The sequence below is a fragment of the Macrotis lagotis genome, chromosome 2, assembly GCF_037893015.1.
Source record: "Macrotis lagotis isolate mMagLag1 chromosome 2, bilby.v1.9.chrom.fasta, whole genome shotgun sequence".
Lineage (NCBI taxonomy): Eukaryota > Metazoa > Chordata > Mammalia > Peramelemorphia > Peramelidae > Macrotis > Macrotis lagotis.
In genome coordinates, this window is record NC_133659.1 from 342,867,978 (window position 1) to 342,884,006 (window position 16,029).

Sequence of the window (16,029 nt, forward strand, 5' to 3'; positions counted from 1 at the left end):
TCAGATACTGGCTCAGCCTGGAACCCTGGACGAGTTTCTCCTGCTGGCCATGCCTCAGCTTCCCTTTCTGCTCAGTGGGCATCCTCAATGCACACCTCAGAAATAGACATGATCACCCACTAAGCAATACATGACTTTCCACCAAAGTCTAACTTTAGGGTCACAGTTGTCACATTGATGGCTTCGTGGTCCCTGTGACACCAAAGCTGGTGCAGTCGATGGATTACCAAGAAAACCAAAGCTACTGAAATGATTATCAATACTAGAATACAATAAAAGTTTTTGGACCCTGGGCTAAGAGGTGTTCCTGGATTCTCTAAGTTCAACCAGGAGAGCCTCACCCCTCACAGGCCCTGGCAGGCTGGACTCATCTTGGAGAACCCCGAGGGCCAGCATTGGTGATTCTCAATGATAACAGGGAGGCATTGCCCCTCTACCCCACCAGGACTGGGCTGCTCTCCACCAGCTGGCACACTGGGCCAGGGGCAGGATGCTGAGCAGACCCTGACCCACAATGGCCTCCAAACCCAGGACAGGTCCATCCCTCTGCCTCAGCTATCAGGAAGACAGCATGCCCCTCCTAGTCGAGGCTGCCTGCAGGACCTCAGGGCCCCCACTCTCTCATTCTGAATGCTATCAGGGTGGGGAAGGAGAGCCAATGAAAACCCCGGGGTTCAGAGCTGAGCATGTCAATGGAGCCGGGCAAGAAAAAAAGAAAGCTACAGAAAACAGGGATGGAAGCATCATGATGAGGCCACAAGAACTTAATCCAAGACCATAAACCACTGAGGCACTGAAGGAGTCGCCCAATGTTGGTTCCACAGGAGGGCCCAAGGAAGGGGGCCCAGGGGAGCCCCAATGTGAAACAGAGAGTCAGGAGAATCAGCCTGGAAGCATTCTGCTAGGGGGACACACATCCCAACACCAGGGAATGAGATTCCTGGAATTCCTGTCTCCAGGATGGGTAATCTCACCCTGGAAGGACTGTCAATGGGAGGGGCACATAAATCACCTAGAGCCTCATCTCCCCAGATTCCATGTGGCAGTCACACATCCCAAAATTCAATCCTGCTTATGGCAACGGACTCCCCTAAATTCTCCAGGAAGGCTGGTCATGGGTGGGAACCTCGGAGGTCATGCTCACTGCTCATCTTTTTGGACAGTAGCCACCTGCTCACCATGGGCCCCATTCTCTTGCCAAAGCCAGGCACCATCCATTGCAGACAGGCATCCCTGCCTGGCCAAGGAGTCCACCCAAGAGGAAGAGAAGTTTTCTGAGAGGGCTCTGGAAACTGTGGAAGGCAAACTTGCATTATCTAGCCATAGGTGCCACTCTTCAGAATTCCAAGCCGACAGAACCAGTTCACCAACGCAGCTGCCCCAATATCTCTAAGACACATCCAACAAGGGTCTGAGCCGCAGAGGACTGACTGTACAAGTGCTGACTCCTGAAGGGGATCCAGGACTAAGACGCACAGAAAACTGAACCTTGGACTGAGGGACTTAGATTGGGCCACAGGGGCAGGAAGCAGGGGTGTGGGTCAGTGCTGACTTTCGAAAGTGAACTGTCTGAGGCTGGAACGGCTCTCCCTGGCCCTGGGGGTGCCCCTGTGTGCATGTCATCATCTGCCTGCCCTAAGGAGGAGAAGAGGCAGGTGCCCCTTGGGGACATCTGGCCCCTCCGGGAGCCTTCTAGTATAGAGGATGCTCATCAGCCCTCCAAATGTAGAGACTGGCAGTACTGAACATCTGAGAATGGTGCATGGGGGCAAAGCAAGGGCCCCAGAAGATGCCCCAGGAGAGGCAGCCAGCATGGGGCCTCAGGTTTCGAGCCTCAGCCACTTCCTCCTAAGGACTGAATGGGTGAGGTCCTGCACTACCAGTCCAACCTCTAGAAATTTCCATTCAAGTCTATGGATGTGAAGTGGGGATCAGGCCACGCCCAAGGGCCAGTTTCCCATCAAAACTCAAACACTAGGGCAGCTAGGTGGCGCAGTGGATAGAGCACCGGCCCTGGAGTCAGGAGGACCTGAGTTCAAATCCAACCTCAGACACTTAATAATTACCTAGCCATGTGACCTTGAGCAAGCCACTTAACCCCATTGCCTTGCAAAAACCTAAAAAAACTCAAGTATCAAGTGTGAGGGGCCAGGGGGAGCATGTGTGTACCCCTCAAACCTTCATCTAGCAGTACAAGGGACTTAGGGAGATGAGCCCAGGCCAATAAAACACTATGCAAGATTTAGAGAGCACTCGCCTCACCAACTTTTAGCAAAGGAGAGACTGAGGGTCTGAGAGGGGAAGTCTCTGCTCACCAAGGGCAGCCTGGTATAGGAAGAAGCAGGGTGGTCCTGAGGACCCTGAACATGGCTCTGCTGCTCCCCACAGTGTAGACTCAGTTTCCTCATCTGCAAAAGCACAAAGCTCAGAGTGCCATCATAAAAGTACAGCCCCCGCCACCACAACAAATAAAAGTGGTTCTTCCATGGGGCAAGTCAGGGTTCAAGTCTAGAGCATCTGCCCACATGTCTGGGGCATCAGGGAAAACAATTCCCCTCTGGGTATCTCCAGGTCTTAGGACAAGGCCTGGCTCCTCATCATGCACACCGGACAAAGGTTTGTCAGCTGACCCTCCCCAAGACTCTGGACTGTGGCCTCTGCTCCGCCTCTCACCAGCTGGGAGATCCTGAGCAAGTCACTGAGTCCCTTTCCTCCTCTGCACCCGAGGTGGGTGCCCCTGCCAGCTCTGACCATCCAGGTCCCAGGGACTCCAAGGACTCCACCCAGAACCCCCCAGTCTCTGAGAGCACATCCCAGGAGCCATGCTACTGCTGTGATCAGAGAGGACCCTGGCCTCCCCAAATTATTTCCTGAAATGTCCCTTGCTCCCATGCATCCCCATTCTCCAGGGCCTTGGCAGAATCCATCACCAAGCCCTCCCTGAGGTCCCTCTGGGCAGGAACAGAGCAAAATGGCTGCCAGCAGTCCACATGTCCCTGCTGGCTCCTGATGAAAACAGCAGAGCAGAGAGGGGGAACCCTTGCCGGGCATGGATTGGGTGCTGGTGCTGCGACTGACCCCGAAGGCCTCTGCTGGGGTGGCTGGGGGCAGAATGTGGCAGCTGAGGATGGCAAGAGGACACTTTTCTCCCAGCATCATGGAGGCTCCCATTGCACAGGGCTCCCAAGATCCAAGTGGGGAGCATGACTTCCCACCACAGGGAGAGGGCTCCTCCTCTAACAGTCTAAACCTTCCCAAGTGGAGCAGGCAGTAAAGAGGTCCAGAGATTGGAGAGGCAATGCCCACTCACCAGGGGTGTTGCACTGAGAGGAGAACTATGTTCTAGGCTAGAAATTACCCAAAAGGCATAAATCAAGGGGTCACAAAGTGACTGTTAGAACAACCCGAGTTCTCATCCTGCTCCAGACATTCACTGAGTGACCTTAGACAAGTCCTTTGCCTGTCTGTCTCAGTCTCAGTTTTTCCATCTGTAAAATGGATGACTAGCAGACCCATCTCCTGGGATCAAATAGAAACAGCATGTGGTCAACCTGCAGGTGTGTGGCTTCTTCAGCAGGGGGCAGGCCCTGAATAGTCACCACTGTAGCCAGCCTCAGTGGGCTCCTCAGTCAGAGAGCAAGAACCCCTAGCACAGGCTGGGGCTCAGCAAGTTTGTTCTTCCATATTCTAGATAGAGGTTCTAGACGTTCATCCCCAAGGACCTCAGCTCAAAGGCCATGATCAGGGTCCCCAAGTCAGCCCTGACTGGGCTTCAGCCTCCATCTATTACAAGAGTCCATAGATGTTTGGGTATTTCTCTTGACTGCAGGGCAATCAGGGCACCCTCACCACAGCCCAGTCTGGCTGATACCTCTACAAGATCACACTCTAGAAAATGTCCCATCTGTCCCTGTGCTTCTGTGTCTGGACCCTGCCCCTTCCTCCTTTGACCCCAATTTTGGAAGTCACTTCTCAGTGTTTGGGTCCTTGTTCACTGGCCTCAGCTGAGGTGCATCTTCCACGGGCTGCTCTGATCCCATCTCACTTCCTGCAGTGCAGCTCAGCTCCTTCTAGCTGTGGGCAGCTGCTCAGGGACCCTCGCCCCATCCAGGTTCTTGGGGATCACGAGTCTCCTTGGGGTCAGATGCCCAGCAGTGGGATTCCTTTAGCCACCGAGAGCTGGGTTTTAGTTTTGCTTCTTGGTCCTAAGGGAGGCTTGTGGGGAGGGGGAGGGAGGGAGACGGTGGGAGATATATGTGACTAAGGGACCAAAGATGGCAACAAAAATGGCGTTTACTCTGCTGGCCTGCATGAAGCCCGAGTAGGCAGGATAATCCGAATGAAGTCAAAAGATGCCAATAACCCCTGATTCCTCTGCTGGCAATAGGGAGACTCCCTGGGGCAGCTAGGTGACACAGTGAGTAGAGCACCGACCCTGGAGTCAGGAGGACCTGAGTTCAAATCTGGCCTCAGACACTTAATAATTACCTAGCTATGTGACCTTGGGTAAGTCACTTATCCCCACTGCCTTGCAAAAAACCTTTAAAAAAAAAAGAGACTCCCAAGGGGAACAAGATCTCCCTCCCCTGTTACCACCACCTCCAGGAAGATTGCAGCCTCTGAGGCCACAGGCAACCAGTCCTCACTGGTATCAGGGATCTGGGTCACCTGCTCAGAATTTACCCTGAAGAAGTCATCCAAGGTGGCTAGCCCCAAATTGGGGACGGATACCACATCTTCAGTGGGCTCTGCACACCCCCACACACAGCGGGCCGCTTACCTGATCATGCCCTGGTTACCAGGACACTGCACACAGGCATTCCTGAGGCAGCGGAAGCATTCTGCGATGAGCTTTAGCTGGGGCTCCAGGTGCCCCCGGTGGCTCTCCTCCTGGCAGGCCAGCTCTACCTCATGGGAGGACTTCACCAGAATCTGCTGGATGCTCTGGAAGACACGCTCAGACACAGTTTCTCTGAAAGCAAAAGAGGAATGGGCGGTGAGTGCAGAGCTTTCCAAAGTGACCGAAAAGGTGCCGGGAAATCTTAAAGGCAAAGATGGGCAACCAAGGGAAGGCTCCAACATGTCAGCGGACTCCTAGAGCATAGGCCCAAAGGAGGTCAGAGGGAAAATCAGCTCTCTACAAGAGGCCCCAGGGAATGGGGTGGGGGGGCATTGGGATCCCAGACCATCACCAAGGCTGAGGAGAGACAGAGATTGGGCCAGCCCATACTGGCAGAGAGCGCGTCATCAGCCAGGGGGTTCAACCCTGACCCCACCCTACCAACACCATCAGCCAGTCCAAAACCATGGTTCCCAGGAAGTCCACCACGATGGAAGTGGCTGACCACAGGGCCAAAACTTCATTGGCCCTGCAGTCCCGCAGGCATCTACTTGCTCTGGATTGAAGACCGAACAACAAAGGAAGACCAACCGCCTTGGCCCCCAGAAGATTAGGAACTTCTCAGCTATGAGGAATGTAGGGTGTTGGTCTTTACAGGGTGTGGAGGGGGATCCCTAGGGAAAGCATTACAAAGGGGGAATGGCCCAGTCAATCACAAAACTGGGAGTTTTCCTAATCCCATTCCAGGGATGACAAACCCAAGATTAGAAGAAACTAGTCCTCAACTGGTCAAGAGTGACCTAGAGATCTTGACCTAATGCAACTGAATTTGCGCAATTAGTAATTGAATATGATCCCACATACCCCCTGTATGATTGCATGCATTGTATGATATGGGGGTGAGCATATTAGGGACATGTCATGAAAGGGATGGACCTCTTAGATTCTAACTCAAACTCTGAGAGCCTATGAAAATCCAAGGTTGGCGGGGGGGTAGTCCCTGAAAACTAAATTACCTGATGTTCGAATGCTACCTAGTGCCTTGTGCCAGGTGAGGTACCTGTATCCTGCAGGATTCGTGAATAAAATCTACGATTTCCTCTCACTCTGGCAGGTTTTTTCTTTCATTCATTTATAACATCGGCCTTCATGGGACTGAGGAGGAGACCTGACCCTGACTGAGAGGCCATTTGTCAGGTTTGACTAGGTCTCCTCTAGTGATCACGAGTTGCTTTTTTTTTTTTTTTTTTTTTTTTTTTTACCATTTACAGGGCAGAGGGGAAACAGGATAACCAGATTAGAGATGCCATTAGGCTATTAATCATCTTTGCATTATTCATAAAAATAACAAAATAAAAAAGGTTTTTTTTTTCTTGTTCTCCAAGGCTTGGGGAAGGGGGAAGGGACAAAGGTCAGAGAGGAAAAGACAAAGTGCCAACTGGGACAGCAAACAATGAGGCATGTAGCAATGGGCATATTTGTGTGTGTGTGTGTGTGCAGACTCCACTGTTAGACCAGGTTAGATTGGATTAGAGATCTTAGACTGTGGTGCACCATATGCTGGATAGGATGCTATGGTATCCTGTATAGAGTAAAGGACCAGGACCATAATGCAGTGTGTTTTCTTACACAGCGTTGTGTTGCACACTGATACGATACATCACACCACCCAGTACCACTATTATATCATTATGTTGCCTCATGTCCTAGACTCTACTATGTATGAGGTTACACACTATTCTGGTAGACCATATTCTAGTCCACATTATACACCATCCTAAAGGACATTTATTGGATCACATCATCTTGTCTTCTATTTGTCTTCACAACTCTCCTGGGAGGCAAGATGCTATCCCCCCACTTCACAGAAGAGGACACCAAGACTGAGACAGCCGCAGTGCCAGACCCCTTCCTCACCCAAGGCGGGGGATTCTCACCCTAAATGCCCCACAAATGCTCCCACACTGACAGAAGAGCAATCACCATAAACACCACCCCATGCACACATACTTGAAGAGATGCAATCTGGAAAAAAGGTCCCCAGCACTTCCCAACCTTCCCGAGACTGGACTAGCCATAGCTGGTGAAATCAGCTTGGCAGAGAAGAACCCTCCACAAGCAGGCTGCAGGGTCTGTTAGAAAAGCCCTCATTTACATCACCCTGATGTGGGTGGCGAGTCCCCCATCAAGAGTCCGAGACCCTCAGCTCCCATGACCCAGGGGGCCAGAAGACATCACAAGACCCTCCAGAACAGCCTTCAGAGGCTCCTATCAGATAGGGAAGGAATGTAGGCCCTGAAGACAAGGCACAAATGAGACACCACACAGCAGAACAAAAAAGTCTTTGAATCATTTAAAAAAAAAAAAAAGGTAGAATTTCCTTTCCGTCAAGTTTGAACAGATCTGGAGGTTTAATCTAGGCAAGCCCAGCTGGGTCAAAATGGAAAATAACCAAGCTGGGTTTGAGGCTACCAGGAGGCCCACTCACAGAGAACTCCTTCGGAGGGCCTCTTCCTATGGGAAGCAAAAGACCAGACACTTGGTCCTGCTAAGACCAGGACCCTCAAAGGTGGATCCAAATGCTTTAGGGACAAAAGGGCTCGGAGGAGTTCCACTCCTATCACTGACAAACAACGCTTAAGACCACCACCAGCCCATAGGGCCTCACCTGGAGGTGACCCTGAGCCCTTCTTCCTGGCCTGCCTGGCAAAGGGGCCCTCCAGAGCCTTCTGGGGACCCAACAGGGTCATGATTCCCCATTTCTGGCCCCTTCTCTCCAGGTCCAAGCCAGACTGATCCTCAGCCTCCACCTGCTTACCCACCAAGAAGGGGCGGCTGTGCTTTAGATCCCTGGACCTGTCTACATCTCCCTCTGCTTCAGTCTGCTCCTCCTAACCTCCTGGCCTGGCCACTCTCCTGATGGGTCATTCCACTGACCACCTAGCATTAAGTGCTTACATGGTGCTTGGAAGGAGGCACTAAGAGCAAGGTCAAGGGGAAAAGAGGAGAATGAGAAATAATTGTTTGGCTAGGAGGAGAGTAGAGGGCAGGGGAGGTGGCCAGCTTGGGCGATAAGATAATGGTGGCCTCTACAGTAATGGGGAAGTTAGGAAGAGGGGAGGAGGAAAGAGAATGGGTGGAAGTTTGAGATGCCTCTGAGAAAGCAGAGGAGAAATACCCACTAGAGAACTGGTGATGCAAGACTGTAGTCAGGACAGATTTATTAGTGGGGGTTGTTCAGTCATTTTGGTCTCATCCAGCTCTCTGGGGCTCCATTTGGGATCTTCTTGGCAACAATCCTGGAGTGGTTTGCCATTTCCTTCTCCAGTTCATTATACAGATGAGAAAACCAAGGCAAACAGAGTGCAGTGACTTGCCCAGGGTCCCACAGGCAGTTGAACTCAGTCAGGTCTTTCTAACTCCAGGCCCAAGTTCTCTTCACTGGGTCACCTCACTGCCAATGAGAGAGTTGCGCTGGAAAATAGAGATAAGAGCTGAATCCAGGGGAGTCCTAGGCCCAGACAGAGCATGACTTAGCCCACAGTTAGCTGGTATGATTCAGCTGAAGAGCCAGTCAAGGACCAGGAGAGAGAATAGAGGATCTCCCGTGTCCAAGGCAGCAGACATGGCAGAGGTCCAGGGCACAAGGGCCTAGAAGAGGCTACTGGATGTGTGGAGGGCAGTGACCAACCCTGCAGGACTCCAGACCCAGCTCCCTATTCACAGTGCCATTCCAAAATCACCAACCACCATCAGCCCCTTCCCACCCCCCAGCTGTCCAGTCCAGGCTCCCAGGTCCAAGATTCTTCCTCCCCCCACCCCAACCCATCCAAGCCATTGCCCAAATTTGCCATTCCAGCATCATCCCCAGCCAGTCAGCCCACTCACCCTCTGGCAGAGGGAAGTTCCATAGCCTCTTCATTGATCTCCCAGATTCAATTCATTTCTTAATCCCATCCAGTCTCCACATTTGGACCCAAGTGATTTCCCTCCAGTGACTCCCCAATGCTTCTGGGCTCAAATATATGTCAACTGCTCTGGCATCAACCCAGCTCCTGGCACTTTCCATGGCACTCCTGGAATGCTGCTAGGCAAGGAGAGTCTGCCCCTGGCATTGCACTACCTATGTGATTATCCTCTCTGCTCTGGCAGACACATACCACCTTCCTCCCTTCACTAGCCATGGGAGAGTAGAAGTCCTGTGAGGCCAGGGCCTGCTTCATCTTTGTCTTGGCATTGTCTACAGGACTCATTCCTCAACATGCTTAGAGCATACTTGTAGATTCACCAATGGGCAGGTAGGTGGGCAAACACCAAAGAAAGAAAGGGGGGAAATCTTTAAAGCTCATGAGATACCCACCCCCAGACACCAACAAAACTCCAAACTACTACTTCTGGCAAAGAAGAAAGAGGCACCCAATCCAGGGACCCACCCCTCCCCATGAAATGGGCCTCACATGTAGGGTCTCCAAGGAAGCCAAGGGCAGCTAAGATGAAGAGCCAAGGTAGTTTTCCACCCACATTCACACAATCATCCTAATCTACTGACAGGCTCCCCAAGGGTGATGAGCCCCAAGAAGAGAAGCCACCAAGTTTTATCAATTCTTTCTCTCTCCCTTCATTCCCAATGCTGCCTCCCTGCTTCAGGCCATATCAGCTCTTCCCCTCCAAGTCATCCTCAGCTTGCCCTTAGACTGATCAATGGGATTCTGCTTAGGAACCATCCCTGGTTCTGTAAAGCTCCAACCTGGAGGTGCTCAGGGACTCACCCAATCTGGCCTCTGGATTTACTGTCCTGACCTTCCCTACCACAAACTGCAGCAACAACTTTTAAGAGTCTCAAAAGACGTGACCACTCTCATCCCAGACCTACCTGGGGGGAGGAGGCAGATGGAGAAAAGTGAGTCCCAGAGGTGAAGTGGTTTTCTCTGGCTCACCTGGTGGCCCCATTCCCTCCCCAAGATATCCTCCCCCTTCTCTCCTGTGTGTCTCAAGGTTTCAGACATATTCCAGTTCTCCTTCTGTGTCTGATCAATGGAGATGAAGTGACAGGAGTCTTTATCTTGTCATCCCAGCTAGATCAAAAGCTTCCTGGCAGGTGATTTAGGTAAAAGGTAGTACCAGGATCACTTGTACCCAGGCCCATGGGTCCCTCACTGATAGAATGCCATGAAATGGTCCTGATTGGTCATAGTCAGGTCATCTAACACCCAAACATCATCTTTAAGAGGAGACAAGGTCAATCTAGCCCAAAAGGATCAGGTGTAGAAGGTATACTGCTCATTCCTTAGTTCAGATTCCAGGAAGTCTGAGAAAGGGGCCTTCAGCTGGAGGTGGTGTGCTAGGGGAGCAGGAGCCTCATCACCCTGGTCTCTGGATTAAGCAAAAATCAAGCCCAAGGGCAAGCAGCTGCTGGAACAAAGCAAAAATACTTCCAGGAATCACAAAGAAAGAATTCAAATACTGAGGAGCCATCGATCTAGCAGCCACCACCATAAAGGACCAGAGAGCTTGGAATATATGATTCCAGAATCAAAGGATATGAGCCTACAGACAAAACCAACTCACCCACCAAATTTGAGGATAATCCCTCACAAGTAAAAAATTGACCTTCAATGAAACAGAAGTCTTCCAAATATTCCTAAGGACTTTCTCTGCAGTTCTGGTCTTTTTCCAACAGAGGAGTTAAAATGCTAACAGAGGAGTAAAAAGGCAACCATGACCAAACAATCATAAACTAAACAAAGACAAATTGTTTATATTCTATCATGAGAAAATAAATTTTGTTACATAAATGTGATGGAATATTATTGTGCTGAATGAGGACAGGGATGGTTTCAGGGAAAATTTTATTAACTATGCATGGTGAAGTGATCAGAATTAGAACAATTTATATATTAACAAAAAATGTGTAAAGACCAGTAGCTTAGAGGACAATGGTGACCCATGCTAACTTCAGGCAGAGAGGCAAAGGGCTAAGGGAAGGGAATAGGCTTTATTTTCTTTTGGATATGGCCAATGAATAAATTTATTTTACTTGATCATATAATGTGTGTGGCAAAGATTTTGCTTTCCTTACTTCTCAGTTGGGGGGGAAATAGAAGACATTAAAGTCAGATTTCTGCTGCTCAAAAATCATATTTTTAAAAAATTTACATTTATTTATTATTCCAACTATATGCAATGAAAGTTTTCATCATTCACCTTTCTGTAAGATTTGATTCCACATTTTTCTCCTTCCTTCCTTTCTTCTCTCTCTCTCCCCCTTTGACAGCAAGCAATCTGATAAAGGTTATACATGCATCACTATCCAAATATTAAACATTTCCATATTAGTCATGTCAGAAAAAAGGGAACCAAAAAACCATGAGGGTAAAAAAAAATGAAACAAAGCATTAAGCAAAATTTTTAAATGGAAAAATAGTTTGCATTCAGACTCCATAGTTCTTTCTCTGGATGCAGATGGCATTTTCCATCACAAGTCCTTTAGAATTATCTTTGATTATTGTACTGCTGAGAAGTCCATCATAGCTGATCATCACACAATTGACCGTTAATGTGTATAATGTTCTCCTGGTTCTGATCACTGTACTCAGCATCAGTTCATTCAAGTCTTTCCAGATTTTTCTGAAGTTCCCCCATTTTGGTTTCTTGTAGAACAACAGTACTCCATCACATCCACACACAACTTGTTCAGCCATTCCCCAATTGATGGGCACTTCCTCAATTTCCAATTCTTTGCCACTACAAAGAGAGCTGCTATAAATATTATATTTTTGTGCAAGTGAGTCTCTTCCTCATTTTTATGATTTCCTTGGGATACAGCATGCATAGCTAAAAAAAAGTCAACTTATTTTTTAAAAAGGGAAAGTTTACAAGTCTCTGTGAGATAGAGCACTCACTCATCTTTCTTCAAATGCCTGAACAAACCATCACCCAAAAGATATCAGACACAGAGGTGGTCTGGAACCACTGGTAATCATCCCTTTCAGCTGTCAGCTTCTACCAAGACCTTGAACATGAAGAAGAGGAAGAAAAAGGGCCGGGTCCTACTTCCTTGCATAAATATTTTGTCTCAAATTCCCAAGGTGGAGAAGGAGTTTGAGGGACATAGAACAACACAAGAAGCCTGCCTGTCTGGGGGTTCAGAATAAGCATTTTCTGGGAGCAGCACTGTGACTCAGCTGCCAGCACACCAATTAAGCCACACTATAAAAAGAAGGTACTTTCATAGCCTCAGGGCAATTGCCTTTATTTTTCCCAAGGCCACAGCTTGGAGAAGCACATGGAACCATTTGCTAAGGGATTCTGAGTCAACTTCGAAATATAGAAAACAGTGGTCAGTGGGAGCCACCCCTTACTAGCCCACCACGCTCAATTATGTTGGATGAATAAAACAGACAGGAAACAGCTCAAGCCATGATCTCAAAACAAACAGGTTCTAGGAGATGGGGAGTACAGTTCTCAGCTCTCTCCCCTTCCACAGTGGTTTCATGCCTCCTCCCTGACCTCCAGGGACCTGGCCCCTCACTCAGCAGCATAGCATCCTGGCAGGGGTTGGCAGACAGCTCCAGCAGCCCAGGGGGTATGAGTCATGTCAAGGCACATGGTCCTGGGAGTCCAAATGGATTCACCAAAGCTGGTCACCAAAGGTCTCCACCTGATAATGGCTTAACAGGAGTCACAAGTAAGAGCCCTTGGCTTATTGTGTAAACGTTTATTGAATTAGCATGAGGTGAACTCCCTACTGCCCACCATGAAGAGAAATCTAGGACTGAAAGGGAAAAGAAGGAGGCTGTCCAGAAGATGGGGAGTTCAAGCAGTGTTTTCTGGCTTCTGGTCCAATACTCACAACTGCCCAAAGCTTCAATTGTTGGCATTTTTGTTCTCATTTCTGAGATAACATAGTCTGTTGTTTTTGCCCTTGTTAGTAGCTGACACCCCACTTACTCGGTGTTTATTGACTGACACTCTGACAGTGATCATGATGGTACAGAAATAATGTCACTCCTAGTAGGCATCTCAATGTGTCACTTCAGAAGTCCACTAGTGGGGGCTTCAGAGAGAAGCTGTTTGCCAGGGAATGGAGCACCCACCTTGGACCTGGAGAGGTCACACCCTTTTGGGAGCTCTGGGGTGCTCTTGGAACAGATGCTGGTCTGCCCTAGGGCAGGAAGGACCTCCCTGGGAATTTCCTCATGCTCACAGAGCAGAGTTGTGGGTCCAGATCAGAAGGAAAATAGAGAATGAGTTTGGGTCTTTGTTCTGGATTTTTAAGAAAAGCCTTTAAGGAAGACCCAAGTGAAGAAATGTGTTATGAAGTCATCTGTAGCTTTCCAGTTTGTCTGTCAGGTTTCTCAGGTCAGCCTAAGGCACAAGCTGCTGGACTCCCCCCAGAGTGCAAACCAAAGGACCTCAGAACGGCTTCCCGATCAATCTGAGTCCACCACATGAGAAGAGCTCCTGGACCCTGCCCACTCCCTGCTCCAGAGAAGCCTTGGGAGTCTGCTGGTGAAAGGTTAGCCTCAGCCTCTTGGGACAGACACACTGTTCAGGGACCAGTCAGAGGGGAAGAGAGATTTGGCTCCAGGGACTCCACAAGGCCATGGAGGGGCTATAAGTGGCGGAAGTCATCACAATGACTAAACAAACCACAGACTTTTTCAAGGTACAAATTTCTCTATTTAGCAAAAAGAAAAAAACAAAGCCCAGCGCATCTGGCGTCAGAAGACCTGGGTCTGAATCCCAACTCGGCTCCATTCTCCCTCTGATGTTTGTCCTTCATTTTCTAAGACAACCACGACATCAGGGAGGTGATGTCATGACAAGCACATGAATTGGATTTGAGTGAGTTGGTGCTGGGCTAAGGCTCCAGCCTCACTTTCTCCTCCAGAGCCACCTGGGTCCAGTAGTTAGTTATGAATCAGGACAACTGGAGATGGCCCTAGATGTGAGGCAATCGGGGTTAAGTGACTTGCCCAAGGTCACAGAGTTAGAAAGTAGCAAGTGTCTAAGGTCAGATTCGAACTCCCATCCTTCTGACTCCAAGGCCAGTGCTCCATCCACTGCCACTCCCCTTCTTGCGCCTCAGTTTCCTGCTGTGTCAACAAAGGGACAGGGCCAGAGGACTGATTTCCAAATCCTATGATCCTCCTAGACCCTGAAGGGAAACAGAGATTGATGCTAAGCTCAGCTGGTTTTCGATGCCAAGCAGCCTGCTTCCTTTAAAGGGGGCACTTACAAGACAGGAAGCTGGCAGCTGCCATCACTCAAGACCATTCACATCAACTTTCTATTATGATTCTTTCGGCCTCAAATCACAACACCGTCACTTCTCCAATGGCCCAATTCCAAGGAACTCAAATGTTGGTCAGACAGTGAAAAGTGCCCTTCAGGGGCGGCTAGGTGGCGCAGTGGATAAAGCACCAGCCTTGGAGTCAGGAGTACCTGAGTTCAAATCCGGTCTCAGACACTTAATAATTACCTAGCTGTGTGGCCTTGGGCAAGCCACTTAACCCCGTTTGCCTTGCAAAAACATTAAAAAAATAAAGAAAAAAGAAAAGTGCCCTTCATCCAGGGAGGCCCAGATCTCGGCCTCACCAAAGACAGTGGGTCTCAACAGGCACCACTGAAACAGACGGATTTGCTGCATCCAAACCCCAAGGGGAGTATGGGGGCTGCCTCCTGCCTTGCTTGTCCAGCTCTTCAAGTGATCTGATCTTGTGATCGGGGACTGGATCATGATGGTGCTCCTGGACCAAAGAAGCTGACCCACTGCAGCACTTCAAAAAGGGGATTGCTGAGAGCCCTGCAGAAGTCGCTGAGGGGGGCGTGGGAACAAGGAGGTATCGGATGCAGTACCAGAGGCTAGTGAAAACAGATACACTGGCCATCTCAGCTACCAGGGTGCCCAGGCACCTTGACCTTGAAAGCCTCAATGAAAAAAGGACAAGGAGACTCACTCAATTAGAGGAGCTGAAATTTCCTAGGTCACAGTCTCACTGGCCTCTCCCAATCTTATTTCCATTTTGTTCTGTGTCAGTGCCCCTCCTTCACACACCTGACTTGATTGGGCCTCAAGAAATAGAGAAGAGTTCTGTCTGGGAGGAATGAAAATGAGGTGCAAGACTTGCAGCCCTCAGCATGCAGATGCCAGAGACAATGCATCAAATTCTCCCTCATCTTTTCTTATGACTAATTTTGCAGCTGTGAAGATTGTTTTACCAAAGAGAAAACGTCAGCTCTAGGAAGCCCAGGGTCACAAGAGAGTGAGTAAAAGGGTAGAGATGGAGAAGTCACAATGCTCCCACCTGGGGTCAAAGATCAATGAGAAGCCAGCCCTGTGCCATGAGGAGGAGGGTGTTCACAATGGAAGGAGGGATGGAAAACAAGCCTAGGAAGAGGCCAACAGAAAGTGAGGGAGGGAAGCTGGCCCTCCCCAAGGATGGGTCCAAAGACCCGGGGGGGGGGGGGGTAGGCAGAGAGAGAGAGAGAGAGAGAGAGAGAGAGAGAGAGAGAGAGAGTGTGTGTGTGTGTGTGTGTGTGTGTGTGTGTGCGGTGCGCTATTGTGAGGGGGTCTGTGAATGTGTTCGAGGATGTGTATATGGGGACATATGCTCAGGTATATATGTGTGTATGTACAAGCCTATATGAATACATGTCTAAGTATGTGGACTCATGCATGTATATACGGGTGCACATGTGGGTATTTCTGGAATGTGTGTGAATAAGGATGTACCTACATAGGACCTGCCCCCTCTCCACTTCCTGCCAAAGCCACGAGTGGACAGAAGTAGTATGATATGTTCTTTATCCCTTCAAAACCTAGTTGCCCCATTGGGCATTAAAGGGTACCTCTCCTTGGGACCCCACTAAAGGTTGCCCAAGACCAAGTTGCCATCCTAACACCCAAGCTCTCTCTATCCTCCCACCTGAGGAACCACCTTTCCCATATCAACCCTGCTCAAATATTTCCTGAGAATCATCCCAGAGGCTCAGGGCTTTAGAGAAGCAGCTGAAGGATAGAGATGTTCTCCCATGAGAAGGGAAGACCAAGGAGTCCAAACAACTATCTTCAAGGAATAGAAAAGAAAGAATGGGGTTCTGCTTCAGCCGAGACAGCTGGAAATACAAAGGCAAGGTTGGGCTGACAGAGCAATGACTAGTGTATCAAAAGCACCTGATAAATG

General features: G+C 49.4%; 1 protein-coding gene across 3 annotated transcripts in view; it reads right to left on the reverse strand.

The window, feature by feature from the left end:
- ATXN10 (ataxin 10) overlaps nucleotides 1-16,029 on the reverse strand; it is a 76,403-nt gene that overhangs the window by 58,096 nt on the left and 2,278 nt on the right. For 2 of the 3 annotated variants that reach the window (XM_074227288.1, XM_074227287.1), the window contains exons 2-3: nucleotides 11,045-11,122; nucleotides 4,781-4,972 (exon numbers count right to left, since the gene is read on the reverse strand). In XM_074227288.1, coding sequence (XP_074083389.1) covers nucleotides 4,781-4,972; nucleotides 11,045-11,122 — 270 coding nt within the window. The remainder of the gene's footprint in view (nucleotides 1-4,780; nucleotides 4,973-11,044; nucleotides 11,123-16,029) is intronic. The other variant, XM_074227289.1, reaches the window with a different exon arrangement.